This window comes from Numenius arquata, chromosome 11 (genome assembly GCF_964106895.1).
Source record: "Numenius arquata chromosome 11, bNumArq3.hap1.1, whole genome shotgun sequence".
Classification (NCBI taxonomy): domain Eukaryota; kingdom Metazoa; phylum Chordata; class Aves; order Charadriiformes; family Scolopacidae; genus Numenius; species Numenius arquata.
Window position 1 is genome coordinate 17424828 of NC_133586.1, and position 17252 is coordinate 17442079.

The 17252-nt window shown below is 40.6% G+C and overlaps 1 protein-coding gene across 1 annotated transcript in view; it reads right to left on the reverse strand.

The window, feature by feature from the left end:
• Positions 1-468: 468 nt before the first annotated feature.
• MTMR10 (myotubularin related protein 10) overlaps positions 469-17252 on the reverse strand; it is a 38884-nt gene continuing 22100 nt past the window's right edge. The window contains exons 6-16 of the mRNA XM_074155996.1: positions 14096-14186; positions 11503-11677; positions 10998-11085; positions 10728-10816; positions 9601-9731; positions 9406-9475; positions 9142-9212; positions 8140-8309; positions 6630-6800; positions 5127-5309; positions 469-4590 (exon numbers count right to left, since the gene is read on the reverse strand). Coding sequence (XP_074012097.1) covers positions 3991-4590; positions 5127-5309; positions 6630-6800; positions 8140-8309; positions 9142-9212; positions 9406-9475; positions 9601-9731; positions 10728-10816; positions 10998-11085; positions 11503-11677; positions 14096-14186 — 1839 coding nt within the window. The 3' untranslated portion in view covers positions 469-3990. The remainder of the gene's footprint in view (positions 4591-5126; positions 5310-6629; positions 6801-8139; positions 8310-9141; positions 9213-9405; positions 9476-9600; positions 9732-10727; positions 10817-10997; positions 11086-11502; positions 11678-14095; positions 14187-17252) is intronic.

The window sequence follows — 17252 nt, forward strand, 5'->3', positions numbered from 1 at the left end:
GTCTGTATAAAGGGGAAATATTTCTGCTGGTTCAGTCTCGTTCAGTGCCAGGATCACGGTACTCCCTTGCAGTATTATGTCATTCATTACAGTCAGTTTTGCCCCACATAAATTGATGTGTTTTCTCATACAGAACTAAGTCAGTCGATTGAAATGGAACCAAAAGGATGGGGTCTCTTTTAAGATACCAAAATCCTGTGGGTTTGTCTCAATTTTAACACAGCAAACATATTTTCTCTGGAGCCTTCATTCTCATACTGAGTAAGTTTTCCTGATACCATGAGTTCTGCTTACCATCCAAACAGCAGACACCGTAATGGAATGTAGTGAGAAATGAAGATGATTTGCACATCCTTTTTTTTAATTAATCTTTCTACAGCACAGTGTTCCTGCTTTTCTTGGAAAAAACAAACACACCCCCCCGTATTTTTTTGGTTAGAGGAAGTGAAAGAAAACCACCTGAAGTTCGCTGTGGAAAGGTATGAACTTTTATTTAGTCTAATTTACTTCACATTCACAACTCAGCATCAGGATTTTATAATCTTCCTGGCACTGCTACTTTACTCAATAAATCATTATCAGGCACAAAGGTTTTAGTTTCAGTTGAAATAGTGAACGCTAAACCATCACAGCAACAGCATTAGAAACCTACTGCCTACAGCAATTTGAGGTACAGATTTCTGTCTCTTACGTTAGAGGCAAATTTAAGATTTCGTCCTTTGCTTAAATATATGTTAGAATTTTTTTTTGGTTTTAATGTCTTTCCGTCTGAGAGTAAGCCAAAACCTTTGCCCCACTTGCTACATTTTCTTTAAAAATACAAGGCAGTTAATATCAAAGTGGTATTGCGGGCAGGTGCACGTTAAACACGCGTGCAGGCCTGGGTACACACGGACACACAAACACACACTTTTCAATGCATTTCTGGAATGAAATTTCTTTGATACATGGCAGTAAATGGTGAATAGAGTTGCACTACCATGATCGCCAAGTCTACAACACCCCCTACCTCGCAGTAATGACGCCGGAGGGACACTTCAACCCTATCAGCCAGCATTCTCTCTTTCCCCCCCACGCAGTTTACAGTGTAGTACAAAGTCATGATAGAACAGCCAAAATAGTGCACGTTTTCTAGAAACAGACAAAAAAAGAGAAGATTCTTGGTAGTTTTTCTACAACACGAAAATGGCATTAACAGTATCTTGTTTTAAATGGTGAACAGAAATTAAAATTTGAAAATGTGTACATATATATATACACACACACATATACACACACTTGTATGTCAGTATTCTATACAGAGAAGTTAAAGATACGTACTCGCACCCCAAAATTGCTTCTGAAAGTTATTAAAGATGTTCAGAGCAGTCCCTACTGACTAGTAATAAGGCAACTGTGCAGAGTGGAGGATATTTTAAAATTAACATTTAGTACCTGTCTTAAAAAAGTAAATTAAAAAAAATTAAGGTGTTTAAGAGGAAGAAACACCATCCACAGGCAGGTGTGCACTCGCCCAGAGACACGGCGGTCGTGCCAGCTCCTGGGCAGGAGAGGCCCCTCTGCACAGGGGAAGCAGAACCTTCTCGGCATTTCCAGGGCGAGGTGGGGCCGGGGTCCTTCCCACCTCCTCCCTGTGCTTTGCACCAGCTCAGCCTCGCTGCCCAGCTCCCCTTTTTCATCTGTGTAGAAGTTATTTTAAAGTCTGTTTGGCAAAGAGATATTTAGACAGGTTTTGTTTATTATAAAGGCATATTATTTTTAACCCCCTCCCATGCTATATATATAAAATACAAAGACCATCTGCAGCATCTGTACACATCTTAGAGCTGAAATGTAAAAATGTCTGAAATCTCCTTATAAAAGACAATCCTGTTTAAATATAGTACCCATTTTTTCCCCCAAAGGGTACTAGCCTAAACATTAATTTTATTTTTTTTTTTTATTCCACCAGCTGCCTGCGTGGAGTAATTTATTTACACATTTTTTTGGTACCTTTAAACCAAAAAAGTTACACTTTTAAGGAAGAAAAAAAAAAAATAAGGAAAAAACCACCATAGTTTTAAGTGTAGTTTTAAAAAGAAAAAAAAATTGGTACCAAAAGACACAAAGCACACAGGTTGAGGTCTTTTATGTCAAGTATCAGGCCAGGGAAAGCAGTAAGCTAATTAAAAAAAAAAAAAAACCCACAAAAGCAAACTAATACAAACATTTGAGTAATGAACTGAACAGGGTAGATGACTGCTCCAGCAAGCCAGTAAATAAACACAACTCGTTTGTGGACCATTTAACATGCTCAGACCCTCTTGCAGCATAATTAGGCAATTGAGGTGAATACACGTTTTTTCCTCACAAACAGTTGGCCAGACCCAATCTGGCTTTGGGTCCTACCCGCGGGCGCGGGGCTTTGCATAAAACCAGGGGTTTGGAAGTTTGGTTAATTAGAATAGGACATTCCCCCCCGCCCCCCTCCCATTAGCTCACCTTCCCAACGAAACCGCCCCGAATGCAATGGAGCGCTCTAGCACAGAGCCGGCACCCTAAAGGCCACTCCAGATGCGTGTTCTCTAAAACAAATACCTGGACAACCTCAGACATCCAAACCCCACACTGTGATTCAGGCTGTGCTGAAGCCCAGTTTGGATTTACAAACAAATGAGCTCCAAATCCCTCCAGTATACTGGGTATTATCATCATACAGCTTTCTTTTTTCTCCTGGTAACTGAGAATAGCTTCTAGTTGGTTCAGCAGCATTGGTGTTTTACACAGAAATGGGCTAATACACAATACAGCCGCCTGGTAGGAGAAGGCAGTCAACAGAAGCCTTAGCCTGGGAGGACACATTACAACTCCTCCACCCTCCCAGGATACTTTGCTCTCTTGCTTTTCTCCCGATGAAACCTGAGGCTTTTTCCTGGCACAGCATCCAGGGGAGAGGCAGCATTTACAAGGTTTTAGAGCAGAGGAGGCTGCTGCATTAAGCAGCGGGAGGCTGTTGGATTTAATTTCCTCCAGGCGGTGCTTGTCCATTGCACTGTCCATATGGCCAGACAGGTATGTAAAAAGGCGGCACCTCTAAGCCCTCTTCTTCCTGCACCGGGAAAAACCTGCTGTCTCTGGAGCTGGCTGCCCGTTATGTCCGGGAATGGAGAGGGGGAGGCGGGCGACGGAAGAACAACTTACCGTAACAATCAACTGTAAAAAGATGGGGGGGGGAGTCAGCTGCATTAGAGGGATCTTGCGACTGCCTCCTCCCAAGTAAAGGCACTTCTAAAGCTACTATGACACCGTATCTACAGTAAATGTTTTAAGGTTAACAGTGCATTGTCCTGAAGTCGGTTCCCATGGTCTGAAGTCAAGCTCATGACAAAGAGCACAAATCTGACTAATTGTTAATGAATACATTCTGGGGAGAGAAAGAAAAGGGAACAGCCCCCCTCCTCCCAGATACACACTGCATTAACACATATGTAGGGTGATCAAGTCGCAGATCGTTAGTATGTATGTAGGTATGTATGTATGCATATATGTATTCTTCCTGAAGAGGCAATCTGATAAAAGTTTGTTCCCAGATTCAGCTGTCGGTCTGTGTCCACTGCACCGAACTACTTCGATTTGCCAAACTGTTCTGACACAAGAGTCACTTCAGTCACTGTCTGGGAAAAGATATTTCAAGCAGAACCCTCATTTGATTAATGACCACACCAAGCCCTTCAATTAGCTAATGAAATGCTCCATCACAGATAATGAGCCAAACCACAAAGATGCAGAAGGAGTCGGGGACCAGAAACCCTCGCAGATGAAAACTACTGAAGACAAAATTGTGCGATTTGAAGCATGACTCGCTTTGCTTTTAAATATTTGTGCAAAACTTACATACTGTTTGTATATAAAAATTATTACAGCTTCCAATGCCGCGTTGAGCAGTGTTAACTTAGAAAAGACAAAATGATATGCTGCATTCTCCCCAAACCTTTAAACCGTCACATCTTCTTAGTCTTCATTTGCAAGCGTCTCAGTGGACAGCCAGATTTTGGCACCACTTAAAAATTTGCTTAAAGGTGTTCCCAGAATGCTCCGCCTGCACAGGTTCCCTACAGGAGAAAACGGGAACGAGGAGGAGAGAAAGTCTGGGGGCCCAGAGGTGTCATTTAAACTATTTGCTCTGAAGTACATCCTGCTTTGATCCAGTTCCGAGCAGTTGCCTTGCAAAGAGGAGTTGCTTTTGCACTGCCGCAGATTCCGGTTTAACATGTCTACTTCATCTGCCAGCAAAGAGACTTTATGGAAAGCAGTGATGAAGCCACCGTGGTTAATCTGGGCCTCAGGAACCCAGCGGAAGTAGCACAGTTTCCACAGTTTTATTTGTGTTCCAGAGATACGGGGTAGAATTACGCCGTGCAAATCAACAGGCTTTGCAAACCAGTCCCTGAAGTACTGTTCCATACTGTTACTCTGACTCTCCGTTTGCTGTAAGAAGTCCGGTTTCAGTTTTAGTATCAGAGAGTTTCTTCTTGGAAGAAACTCTTGCTCACTGATGATTCCATTTTTTAATGCTGGGGGGACACCTCGCAACGTGGAGCTGTAGTTTTTCTGCAGAAAAGAAATACTGGTAATTTTCCAGTTTTAGGCACATTTGAACAGCACATTTCCCTGAGCTGCTGGGATGCATCAGCCAGAGAAATGGTGTGACCTTTGAACAGTTCTGAGCTCGTGAGTCTCTACTGCAGAGCTCACAGGGCAAACAATGTGGCCACCTGCGGCCTTTAAAAAGAAATACATATGTTTTCTAGACTTTCTAAAACAATGAATGATTGAATTAATCAGTATTCACTGAAAAAACTGACAACCCTGGGAGAAAAAAGTGTCGTGTTACCACTTTTCCACAGGTGAAATAATGCAGATGTTGGCAGTGAGCTCAGCCGCATCAGAAGATGTTCTGGAACAAAAAGCTCAACAGTTTGCATCTTTACTTCAAGAGAAAATTATTTCTCTAGGCTGGGAAGCCGAGAGAGGTAATGCTGTAGGTAATCCCACTGCTAAACTGAGGGTGTAAAACACTCTATAACTAAATCCTTAAGCATTAGCACAGAAACAAACCATTCACAGACAGACATCTCTATAGTTACCTTTGAGCGTTTAAAAGTTTTCACGGCTCCATTTTGTACACACGGCGCACTCTTTCCAACGTAGAAAGGGTTGTGAAAGAGCAGGCGATCCCGGCTTGTGAACTGAACAGACCAGTCCCAAACACAAGGAAATCTGAGGCCTTTCTCGTCACCCAGCTGAATATTTTTGCTTATGGCAAATTCCTGCAAGAAGTTAACATCCAGGCATATTAAAAATCAAAATAAGCTTATTCACAAATCTTAATTATAAGGCAGTGCGTAACGATTGGGAAAAGAAAATCAGGGATATAATTTAGAGGTGGCTGCAGATCAAAGCAACAGAGCAGCAAGACAGGCTGCGGCTGGAGAGAACAGCTGTACCCTGGCTTTCATTCCATAGAATCACAGAATGGGTTGGGTTGGAAGGGACCTTAAAGATCATAGAGTTTCAACCCCCTGCCCTGGGCAGGGACACCTCCCACCAGACCAGGTTGCTCAAAGCCCCATCCAGCCTGGTCTTGAACACCTCCGGGGATGAGGCATCCACAGCTTCTCTGGGCAACCTGGGCCAGTGCCTCACCACCCTCACAGCAAAGAATTTCTTCCTGAGATCTAATCTAAATATCCCCTCTTCCAATTTAAAATTGTTCCCCCTCATCCTATCACACCACTCCCTGATCAAGAGTCCCTCCCCATCCCTGCCGTAGCCCTTTTATGTACTGGATGGGGCCATAAGGTCTTCCTGGAGCCTTCTCTTCCCCAGGCAGAACAGCCCCGACTCTCTCAGCCTGTCCCCACAGCAGAGGGGCTCCAGCCCTCTCAGGGGACTCAGGACTAATGCTTACTTAGCAAAAATTACTTTTCAATAATATTAAATTGTTTACTCATCAACCCCCAGACTGTTATTTTGAGAATACACTAATGGTCAATGCTCTACTTCTTTGTAAGGTAGCTACTGACAACTTTAAAGGGAAACTATCTAACAAATCAGTCAGTTTTACTTTTATCAGCCATCAAGTGTTTTCTACACACAATTCTGATAAGCTCCAGTTTTCAAAATCAAATTTAAGTGTTCAGTTTCCTAAATAATTTCATTGTGCACTACTATTTGAAGCTCATGCAGGCTTTTCCAACTATTTAAACAATTATGTCAAGAGATTTCGAAGTTTGCCTGAAGTGTGAAATTCTCGTTGTTGCCTGTCATTCTACTTCATCAGTTCCAGACACAAATCTGTTTCCTAGAGGAGTACACATAATAATGTACAATAACTATGCTTTTCAAGAAAAAAAATAAAAAAGAAATTCAGTAGACTTTCTTCTTGAATAGTTAGTTACTGTCTATGCACAGATCACCTAAAAGGACGTTCTGATCCTGTTTGTCTGGGGAGCTGAATATTTTGCCCTAAATGGAGTGTGACATTTTGAAAAATACAAAGGAATACCATTTATTTGGGAGGCTGTGACTTCCAGAGGGCCATGCTGAAGTCTCTTGTTTGAAAAGCAGGTGTAACCCCTCATACTCACAGTGCTCTCCTTGACTCGCTGGTGAGGACAATTGAAAAGGAAAGTGCCGAAGAGTGAGATGCGTGCGCTGTCGTACAATACGGTCAAGTACGTTTCAGAAAACTCGAAGGCTGCTGGGTATTGCTCCAGCAGCTGCCAGACACAGTCCAGAAACATCAAGAACAAAGGAGACTGGGAAGAGAAACAGAGAATTGTTAGACTTAACAGAAGCTTTTCCCAGGTCATACCAATTTCTTTGCAGTTAGTGCCCCCTTAGAGTACGTAGCCACACCTCTGGTACGTTCCTCAACAGGGTAAACGTGGAGTAAGTTTGGAGTATTGTGGTTTTTTATGATTTCATGCAACTGTAACGCCCCGCATTCCTGTTTAGCCACTTTCAGAAGCAACTGTGGCAACTGGCTTTGTCTGCATTACCTTTCCACAGCTTTCCCTTCTCTGCAAGAAGCCAGTCAGTTCTCTCCTGGGCTCTCTCCACACTCAGGTAGCTGCAAAAAAGCTTTCTGCCCTCTTGTATGTCCCTCATAATTTCCAAATCAGTGCTTGTATGAGCCTTCCTTGCTACTTGGCCTTATCTTCACAACGTATATACCTCCTCCATATTTGAAATGACTGGAGAGCTTATGATTCAGCCACCTTAACTTCTCACTACACTTTCTAGCCCTTTCCACAGTGGCCCATGAATGGCAAAAGTACAAACTATCACTAAAATAAAGCTTTAGAAATATTTTCCTCTTCCCAGTTTCACTCTTCTGAATTGCCTTTCCTAGAGTCAAAATATCTGCTTTCTCATTATTTCCCCCTTGGTATTTCAAGGGGGGAATTTCAAGTTGCTTTATCCCTTCATGCATCTTCTCTGCTCAGCGCTCAGTGTCCTCAGTTTATCTGTGGGCTCTGCTCTCTGGGGATATTGCTTTTCTGTGACTCTCGGCCGTTGTCCCTGAAACAGGCTGCTGACCTGGGGGGCCTCTGTTTTTCCAACTGCAATTACAAGTCTCTCCTTTGCGATGAGGAGCCCAAATACGATTAGCTGGAAATACTGAAAATCAAGCACTGCGCTGCCCTCTGTTAGTCTGTTTGGCAGCTGTCAATCAGTTCATAAAGCTGCAGCGCTTCTCCATCAGCTCAATACTTTGAAAAGTACTGCGTATCGATGTGACTTTGCATTCCAAAACATAGGGATGGAAACCAACAAAACAAACAACCCCCTCCGTACCCCCTTTGACTTCAATTTAAAATGTGGGCTGTGCCAACATTTGTAACGGTGGGACCTTCTCCTGTGTAACACTGAGGCAACATAAAAACCCAGAAACATTTGATTCCCCTGGTGTTTCACTCATTCTCACGTGGCTACAAAGGATAAAGAAAATATATCCCAAGCTTCACTGACACCGGTTTCATGAGATTTGAAAGTATAAAAAAATATTTTTACTTTTAGATTTCAGTGTGAATAACTGCTCAGGCTGCTATTAACCAGATGCTGTTATCGCATACAAATACAATTCATTTTTACCTCTTTGTCAGATCTCTTCAAGTGGTTACACCTATCTAAAAACTGATATCCTGCCATGACCCATTCCTTCTGTATTAAGCTTTGAAATCCAACGATTGTTCGGGAGTAGGGATCCAGCATGACTTGAATGAGAGAAGCAGCAAGACAGCTCAGGTCCCGTCCCTCTTCCTCTGTCGATAACACACAGAATGTATGAAATATATAAGGTATATATGCACATATACAGAATTAGATCTCAAAGAGCAAAAAGTGGCAACTAGGTCTATTGTTTTTCTTTGAAATTCTTTTAAACCATGCTTCTTGCTGCTGTAATTGTTCTCATAGTTTCAAACAAAACTAGAAAACACCTCTTTTTTTTTTAAACTGAGACTCATCCTACAGAGCTGTTGCTGCAGCTACAGCACAGCAGTGCATTCACCAAGAACAAATACCCACCCAAATGCCTGGTATTTAAACCAAGATACGATGAGAAGGGTGTTCATGTTGCTGGAAATTTTCAACATATTTTTCACCCTGAAGCAATATTTGGAAGGCCATTATATGAGTGCGATATACCAGCTGAACTTCTAAAATTAGAGAAATTACAACATCTCTGATCTCAATATGAGCAAATTTTTCAGTGTCTTTTTTTTCCTGGAATATCTGTTTGCACTTACACAACAGCAGCCACTGTTAGTAAAATATTTTGTATACAGGATCCAATACTGCTTGTGCAAGGAGTATTAGCCCAGGTAACACAGTACAAAACTTCATCCTAAAGTTTTGATTCTATCATACCATTATCAGAATAAAAACCACAAAGACTCAAAGTGAAATATTCCTTTGATGCTACGGACTGTACTACAGTTCAGATACATAACAAAATTATTTTCCTTTCTAGTTCCTTAAATGCCTAGAATATTTAGAAGCGATGGGGTTTTTGTATAAAGATTACAGTTGATTTTATCTAAATGTGTTTATCTACGTGATCATACTAATGCTAAGAATGACAGGTTGTGTTACCTTGCAGAACTACAGAAACATGCTTACACTCCATCATGTACACCAGCTCAGCAGAATGCTTAAGAAACGATCTAGACAGGAAAAGAAAGTGACACAACCGTTAACGTAACAGGTTCACACTCTAGAAGAAACAAAAATTTGGGCTATCTATATTTACCTGACTCGGATATTAAAACAGAGAGTCCTACAACTGATTCACTGCTTATTTACGCTGGTGAAAGTTTTTCACATCTCATTAACTATAATTTTATCAACAGTACAAACCTAATATACTCCAACCAGCGAGTATTTTCCAGTGAGGACAGCCACTTCTCTTCAGTTTCTTCAAAAGGCTCTGCAACAAGGAAAGGAATTACATTGCAGAACAACGTCAAATAACTCTTCCTGTTGGCCACATCTATTAGTATTTGTTGTATTTCAGGAAAACAACCACCATGAAGGAAGGCCAGTCCAGCGTACCGTTAACACACAGCTGTTTGAGTTTGATATGTGCAGCCTGGATTTCCTGGATGTTGGGGAGACACTTGTCCAGATCAGATTTGTAAACGTCACTTCTCAAGGGGTGGCTTCGAGTTATTGCGTTACAAATCCTAAGTATGAAAAAGAATCACCCATTTTATTATTGCAGAGGAGAGAAACACTCTTTCAAGAAACGTAGAATCATGGAATCGTCTAGGTTACGTGCCACGGTCTGTAACTGCAAACAACTAAAACTACAGAAAACGTGCACTTTATTTTCTATTTTATATTCAGGAGATGTACTGCTCCTGCCACAAAAGTATTAACTCAAATATTTTTGGCATTACTAGTTACAAAATAAAAAAATGGAAACACTGGGTGATTAAAACAACACATCTGGGAAATTAAAATCTGAGGCTGACTTACAGTTAAATAGCTCTCTTTAATTTTCCACAACTTTTACTAAGAGTTATGTATGCTAAATAAACAGATCACATATAAAGTTTATAAAGCCAGAAAATCTGTCAGGGTTTTAAATAAAACTCAGAGCTCCAGCCTCAAACACACCATGCAAGCATTTGTACCACTACAAAAAATCACCCTACAAATTAAATCAAAGAACAAAAAATCCCAGGGTAGTAAGCTATTTATCCGAGGCTCTAAATGCCTTCATCTTTCATCAAGGACAACGAATGACAAATATTTCACAGATACACCATGTGCATTGGGCCACTAGATCTATAGAACTGCATTTCCCAATGCCACAAATAAATTAAGGAGGTAAGAAAATCTCCACCAACATAAGTTGTATTACAGTAACATCAACAGAAAAGATCTATTCTTCAGATAAAAGTCATCCTTTTAACAATAAATTCTGCCACATGAATGACTGGCCGCCTAAAAAATTGAATCCCTTAAAATTTGAAAAATTATTCAGTATTTGAAACTGAAGTGGACCTTGCACAGAAATTGTGCCCCAACTCTATTCAGAGAGCAGTTCCTCAAAACCTATTGCACGATGCTATGGAGCAAGTACCCTCTCAGTTACCAACTGCTGCTCTCTGCTGCAGCCACCACTTCTGTTACCGTATGCGTCTGATTAAAGAATAACGTAACTAATTGTTTACCTTTGATCAATTCTTCTTTGTTGCAATACATCTTTAATGTTGGCCATTCTTACAAGGGCACTCCCATTAGGATGATTCCAGGACCATAACTAATATGGGGAAAAAAAAACCACAAAAGAAACAACAAAATAATGCAGGTTAATGTTATTCCATAGAATTTTTTTTCTTAATGCTACGCATGACACTATGTTAACTGGCATATCTTACATAGCTTTAAGATTAATACTGTACAGTGATCAAGAACAGTAACAGAATAAAGACCACACTTACTGGCATCCGTCTCCCAATGAAAGAGTAGGAGTACAGCTTAAGGTCTTGATCTGCTAAGGAAGATGGGACCACAAAATATTCTGGAAGGCTTGCGGAGAGAATGATACAAATGGTTACTTTTCCCTACCTATTTTAGCAGCTTTTCTCTTGTTGCAGCGCTGTCTTACCCACACTTTTAAACTATAACACACCAGCCCCTGATCCCGCAGGCTGCGCTCTACATCTGCACCCTCTTACGTACCACTGGTGCAGCTCAGATCTTGCTGTTTAGAAACTGCATGTTTCAGAGGGAAGTACAAAAGCGTGAAAGCGACAGATGCCAAAAATATGACATTTCCTTTAATGACAACACTTGCAGGGTCTTTCATCTGAGGGTCTCTCTGGAAAGCAGGCGTGTAAGAGGTGAAGCGCACACTTAGGCAGGAGGGAGGATTTGGTATAGGAGACAGGAAAAGACAGAATAATTGCCTTGTTTTCTTCTACTTGCGTTATAAGGGAGACTTACCAAGTGGATATCATATAACCTTCATTGACTGAACAAACTCTCCACTCTGAAGCACCTGTCCTTTTGATTTCTCTATCCCAATCAGAGTAAGTTTCAAACAAAGGTGTCTGCTGGCCACTGGCACTGCCGATGCCACCACCACCTCCTCCTGGGTCTATTCCATTCACCTTCTTTGCTAGGAAAAGAAAATTCATCAATGCGCATTTAAAAAAACAAAAGAGAAAAAATCAAACTCTTCACCTTCCTAATTACGAGAATGAGCCAGCAGCAGCAGGACTAATGTTACCTATTTTTGTATTACAACAGGTCAGTGATTTAATGACAGCTTGGTGATACACAAAGATGTAAATGTATTTTTTCCTGTGATTTAAACAAAAAAGCAGCATAAAGTTGGTATGTTGTGCTGCCTGGTAGAAAGCAAGACATACCAACACTCAGGAACGAATGTTATCTTCAGTCACAGGATTTCTCTCTTCAGGATGAGAAAGTTAGTGATGTTTTATGAACATGAACCCTTTATAGGCTACCCTTTAATTAGGGAAAGCAAATTAAAAATAATATCATTTCAACAGCTTTTCCTTAGAAAGTACTGCTGTATTAACAGCAAATAAAATAAATTGAAGGCCAGGTTAAAAAATATATATACTTATACATATATTTATTTATATCCACAGGAGGAGATAGCCTACGATTTTGTGGCTAGGGACCAAAAGATGACATAGTCTGTCAGTAACAGGGAAGAATCCCCTTTGCTGGTCATTCTTTAGGTGCCAAGGGGGCAGGCATCTGTGCCAAAGGAGACTTTTTGTTTCTTGACACTTGGAAGTAACTTTTTAGATGAAAGTGAAATAAACTGAGACTCAACCCTACCGCCTCCCCCACGAAAGCTCCTCGCTTTAGCAGGAGCCTGTAAAGCTGTAAGTGCTTCCCAAAGAAAGCAGAACACAGCGTTATGGCTCTGCTGTCACCTCCGTGACTGCACAGCTTCAGTATCTATCCACCTCACTCTCGCACTAGTACTCAGGCTACTTTCAGGAGAAAACTGGACTAAAATCAGAATGAAGTAGCTGTTCAAAGATAGTATACAGAGAAATATAATTACCCAAAAAAACGTTATAATTGTATTGTTCAATGGCAGGATATATAATTATCAAATACAGCCTGGGAAAAAAAGATGTCCATATGCACCAGAGCAACGCAGGCTCTTTATGCTCCTCAAGAGGCACGAAGACAGTATTTCAACTTCTACCCTGCGGGGACTTAGCAGGGACAGAGTCATAAATCACAGCGCTGGAATTGTAAGGGCAAATCCAGAGATCTACACTACAGACACCAGGGTTCACAACAGCAACAAACCCCAACCAACCCAGCAGCATTTCAAACTCTTTACCCCAGCAACTGCAGCACAGCAGAACAACTGCCTTTTGCCACTCTGGTCTGCTGCTGCTCCAGAGGAACAACATCTTTTACCCACCTGATGTAATTCTTCCACTAGGCATGTTTCCATACAGCAAATGGTATTTTACGGACAGAGTAAAGGCAACTTTGTGACAGACTGACATTTTGTTCACACTCCACTTTAACATTTTATCTGCAAATTGGCTTCCTCCCTAGCACTTTGTAAAGCTAAAGAACATGGACCTTAATAATCACCCAAGTTTTATCAGGTAAGAAATCATATATTCAATTATGTGCACAACATAACCACATGCACGCTTATTCTTGTGCATGCACAGGGCAGTCATGTAGGCACCCGCATGAAAAACATGCATTTTTGTGGAAATTTGAAGGCCTGAGCTCATGATTCCACGACATTCAAATTTTGTAACAGGCAGATCAGTGGTTTTTAATGCCAGCTGCTGAGTAAATATTTCAGTACCACAGAACTACATCAATGGCACTGTCTCTGTCTGGAGGCTTGTTACGCTAGAACTGATGGCTTTCAGCTGTGTATTGGCTGGGGAACACTAAGCAGTGACCGCACAGCGTTACACTAGAAATCAAGTTCCAAAGGCATCTTTTTCAGGCTTACCTAACTGACAAGGTTCAGTTGGAGATTGGCCTTGAGCAGAGAGGGTGTGCTCCAACTCAGCAGGGGTGGTGGAGGTTTTGAGTGGTAAGAACTGCCTAGTAAGCCTCTAGGAAAGAAGGTTTGGAGTCCCAAGCTGCACAAATCCTCCTGCAATACCACCAGAAGAGAAACTTATTCCCAAAAGAAGGGCAGGTGAACAAGCCTGCCTGATGGGAGATTAGCTCGGTACCTACAGTACCAGTATAGACATACAGTAGGAGGATCGAAGCGTGAATTGAGAAATACGAGTATTCATGCTGACATAAGTGCTGACATATGTAGGTTTGTTTGTTTCAGGCAGGAAAGACATTTCTTTTGATTTTGATCGTTAATGTCTATCACAATGAGTGACTTATAACCGAAAGTAAGAGGTTGGGTGCAGGACGAGCCAATTGTATTATCCCTGGAGAAAGCCTCAAATGCTTTTTGCCAGTGCTTCTAGACAGAAGTCATACTAAAATTACATAGTGTGGAACAGAAAAAAAAAAAAAAAAAAAAAAATCAAACTACTCTCATTCTTACCTGGATTATGATACATTTCCCCAACATATTCAAATGCAAAGAGAAGCTGAAGATCCGTTGGCTGAGAATAATGAGCTATTGCAAGGCACACCTAGGAAAGAAACATTAATTACTGTTAACTTACAGACAGAAAATGTATTGCCGTTAATTATGACAGCGTGAAATATGCAGAGAGAAAGTTAAAAATCAGTCTTCTGACGTTTTATTTCCATATTTTGAGAGAAGTGAATTATACAGTTAAACATTATTTGCTGAAAGACCATTACTGTAATCATAGTAGGTGAGTTCATGACCATCTCTCAAGAGTGATGAACTGATTAAGGGCAGACAAAAGTTTTGCAAGAAACGTCAGATGGCAACAGGCGCCCCTAAACATGATCCTGTGCATCAACAGGGACAAGCAAGGGCTTGGAGCTACTGAGTTGTGCCTGCCCACCTGCCTATACAAGTAAGGAAAACGGAAAAAGAAGAGTACAAGACACAGGTGGTGACCACAGTACAGCAAAATATCATTTGTAATTGGTCTTTTGATTTGTTTTGTGTTTTTTGGTTTTGTTGTTTGTTGTTGTTTTTAATAAAGAGTACTTATCAACATAGTATAAGAACATAAGAATGGCCATACTGAGTCAGTTCAAAAGGTCCAACCTAGCACACTGTTCCTGACAGCAGCCAGCAATTCATGCTTAGGGAAGAGGGGAAAAACAGAGCAAGCATATAATGAAATTTTATCATGATATTTTTCAACAGTCCGCAGTTCAGGCACTTCCTGAACTAAAATCTGGTATCAGTATTCAACAGCATTTGATAGATATTTCTTCTACAAAGTTGTCAGTTGGGCCAAGTGGTTTTTGAAGTGCGACTTCCCTTTACAAAAGCCCTGTTGAATCTTCCCTAAAGCAGCACATTTAACCAAAACTTTGCATCTGATTAAATTTTTATTATCTTTTCCACCAGTTCACCCCCTATAGGCATCAGGCTTACCAGTCTGTGCTACCCAAAATTCAACCTTCAAAAATTTCTGGTCTCAGAAGGGAAAACAAGTGGTTGCTCTTTGAAGACTTCCAGGACCTATGTCAATCCTGCATCTCGTTAAGCTGTATTCCAAAATTATGAAGGGCATTGATGAATATAAATAAAAAGCAACTCGTATGGTAATAAAGAACAGCTTTTCCCCCCAAGTTACTTGTTACGAGTACTTCACAGTGGGAGATGTTTTCTTCATGTTAGTCCCTTGTAGTTTGTTTGTCAGCTGAACGGCAGGCCAAAAATTCTCCATCAATTTCAACAGAGAGTTTTTTAGGGTAGGGCCTTTTGCTAAGTGTGGAGGATCTACAGTTAATTAAACATGCCAGTAATCACCCCCTTCCCAGTCTCAGCTGATCCCGAGAACTGAAACATCAGTCAAACTTTGAGCGTAGCAAAACGTCAGCCTGATTTAATTTTGGCCCGGCCCCCGTTGGTTCTGTCCCAGGTGACTGGATTTCATTCTCAGAGAAACCCACACGTAAGTTCTTGACGCCTGCAGGTTTATGGCAAGTTCCAACACTGCCTCTGACAATCTGATGCGTTAATCAGGTTTAATCAGGCTGAGTCACAAGCCCTGCCCTGGAAAGGGAAACTCAGCAGAGATTTAAATTGAGAGAAAGATGTCCCTTTAAACATGGATATTCACTACTGAGTACAAAAGGTTTGACAAAACCCCTACTATCCAGCAGAATCAAATTCAGGAAGAAAAAAACCCTTTAAAGTAGAGATTGGCACTATTCTCCAAACGTTAGAACTTGATTTGGAGTCTTTAGCTTTGCCTTCTTCCCTCTGTACTTGCTTCTCCATTTTCCTAAAATGTACCTACCTTATCTCTAAAGAAAGTATTTAATGGAAAGGAGGTTATAAAACACAAAACTCTCTTCTACGTGTTCAGATACAGAAATTTCATGTGTTGAAATCTTTAATTAGGGACATAGTATAACTTCACGTTATTATCACCTAAAATTTTTCCTTTCCATTTTCTTCCTTCTCGCCAGCTTTCCATGAGGTTTTACGTTTAGCAATATGTTGACACAATTTATGCACTATTTAGCAGTTTTGGACACTATTCTTAAAAAAAATTTTGTGCACCCACAAAATTGTTTTCTGTTACTGAAGGAACGTTTTCTTATTGTCATAGACAAAAATGAAAGATTTGCACGTTTGCATGACACCCAGCTGAAGGAATAAAAGCATCACTGGAAACAGTCTAGCATGACTTTTCAAGTGAACATTTATAAGCTGATTTCCAGGATTTGGTACAACTTTAAATAACTACCATGAAGTAACTGGAAGCCATGCACATTTTATTAAATCTTGTGATTTAAGTGTACCAATCAAAGCTGAAGCAGACGGCTATTCCATAATACTTGACTGCTTCTGACAGACTACTTTTGCCTGTCATTTGCAATGAAACAAAATGGAAATCTGTGTACATACACATTTTGACTTCCATTTTTCTATGTAACTTTCCACTACAGTAACTGATACTAGCAGAGCTACTCCTCATCTTCATTTATGGAGTGAAGGATGAAAAGCCAACGCTAATCTGCTCTCAAGGCTCGAGGATGAGCTGCAAGACATTAAAAAATTCCATTGTGCTGCCAAGTAACACAATAGAAATACAGTAAAACCTATTTTTAAAAGCAGCAGCTGAAATCTCTGTCATTTACTTGCCACATTTGAGAAAGAAAGTATGTGTGTGCTGTGTTAAGAGGGGTAAAATTGTGTGTGGGTGATGGTGAGCATTCACATCTGGTTCCCAAAAATAAGATCATAGCTGGCTTTTAAACCCAGCAGCTGAAAAATGCTCCCAGGTGTTCCGCAGAAGAGACATAACTCACAACACCAGATACTCCATGGGTGAAACAGCCACCTGTGGGTTAAAATACAGGTTCAGGACCTCTATTTCTGTTCTTAAAGAAAAAAATTATAATATTTATCCTGCTACTGTCTTCATTTTGGCATTTTAAACAAATTCCACTCATATACACACTAAAAAAGTATTAAAGACATACTAATTTTCAGTTTTTTCTGCACTAAATCCATATAGTAGTTTTATTGTCTGAAAGTTTCAAAAGACAAGCACATTCCACAGATCTCGGCAGATTATCATCATAAGTAGAAAGTT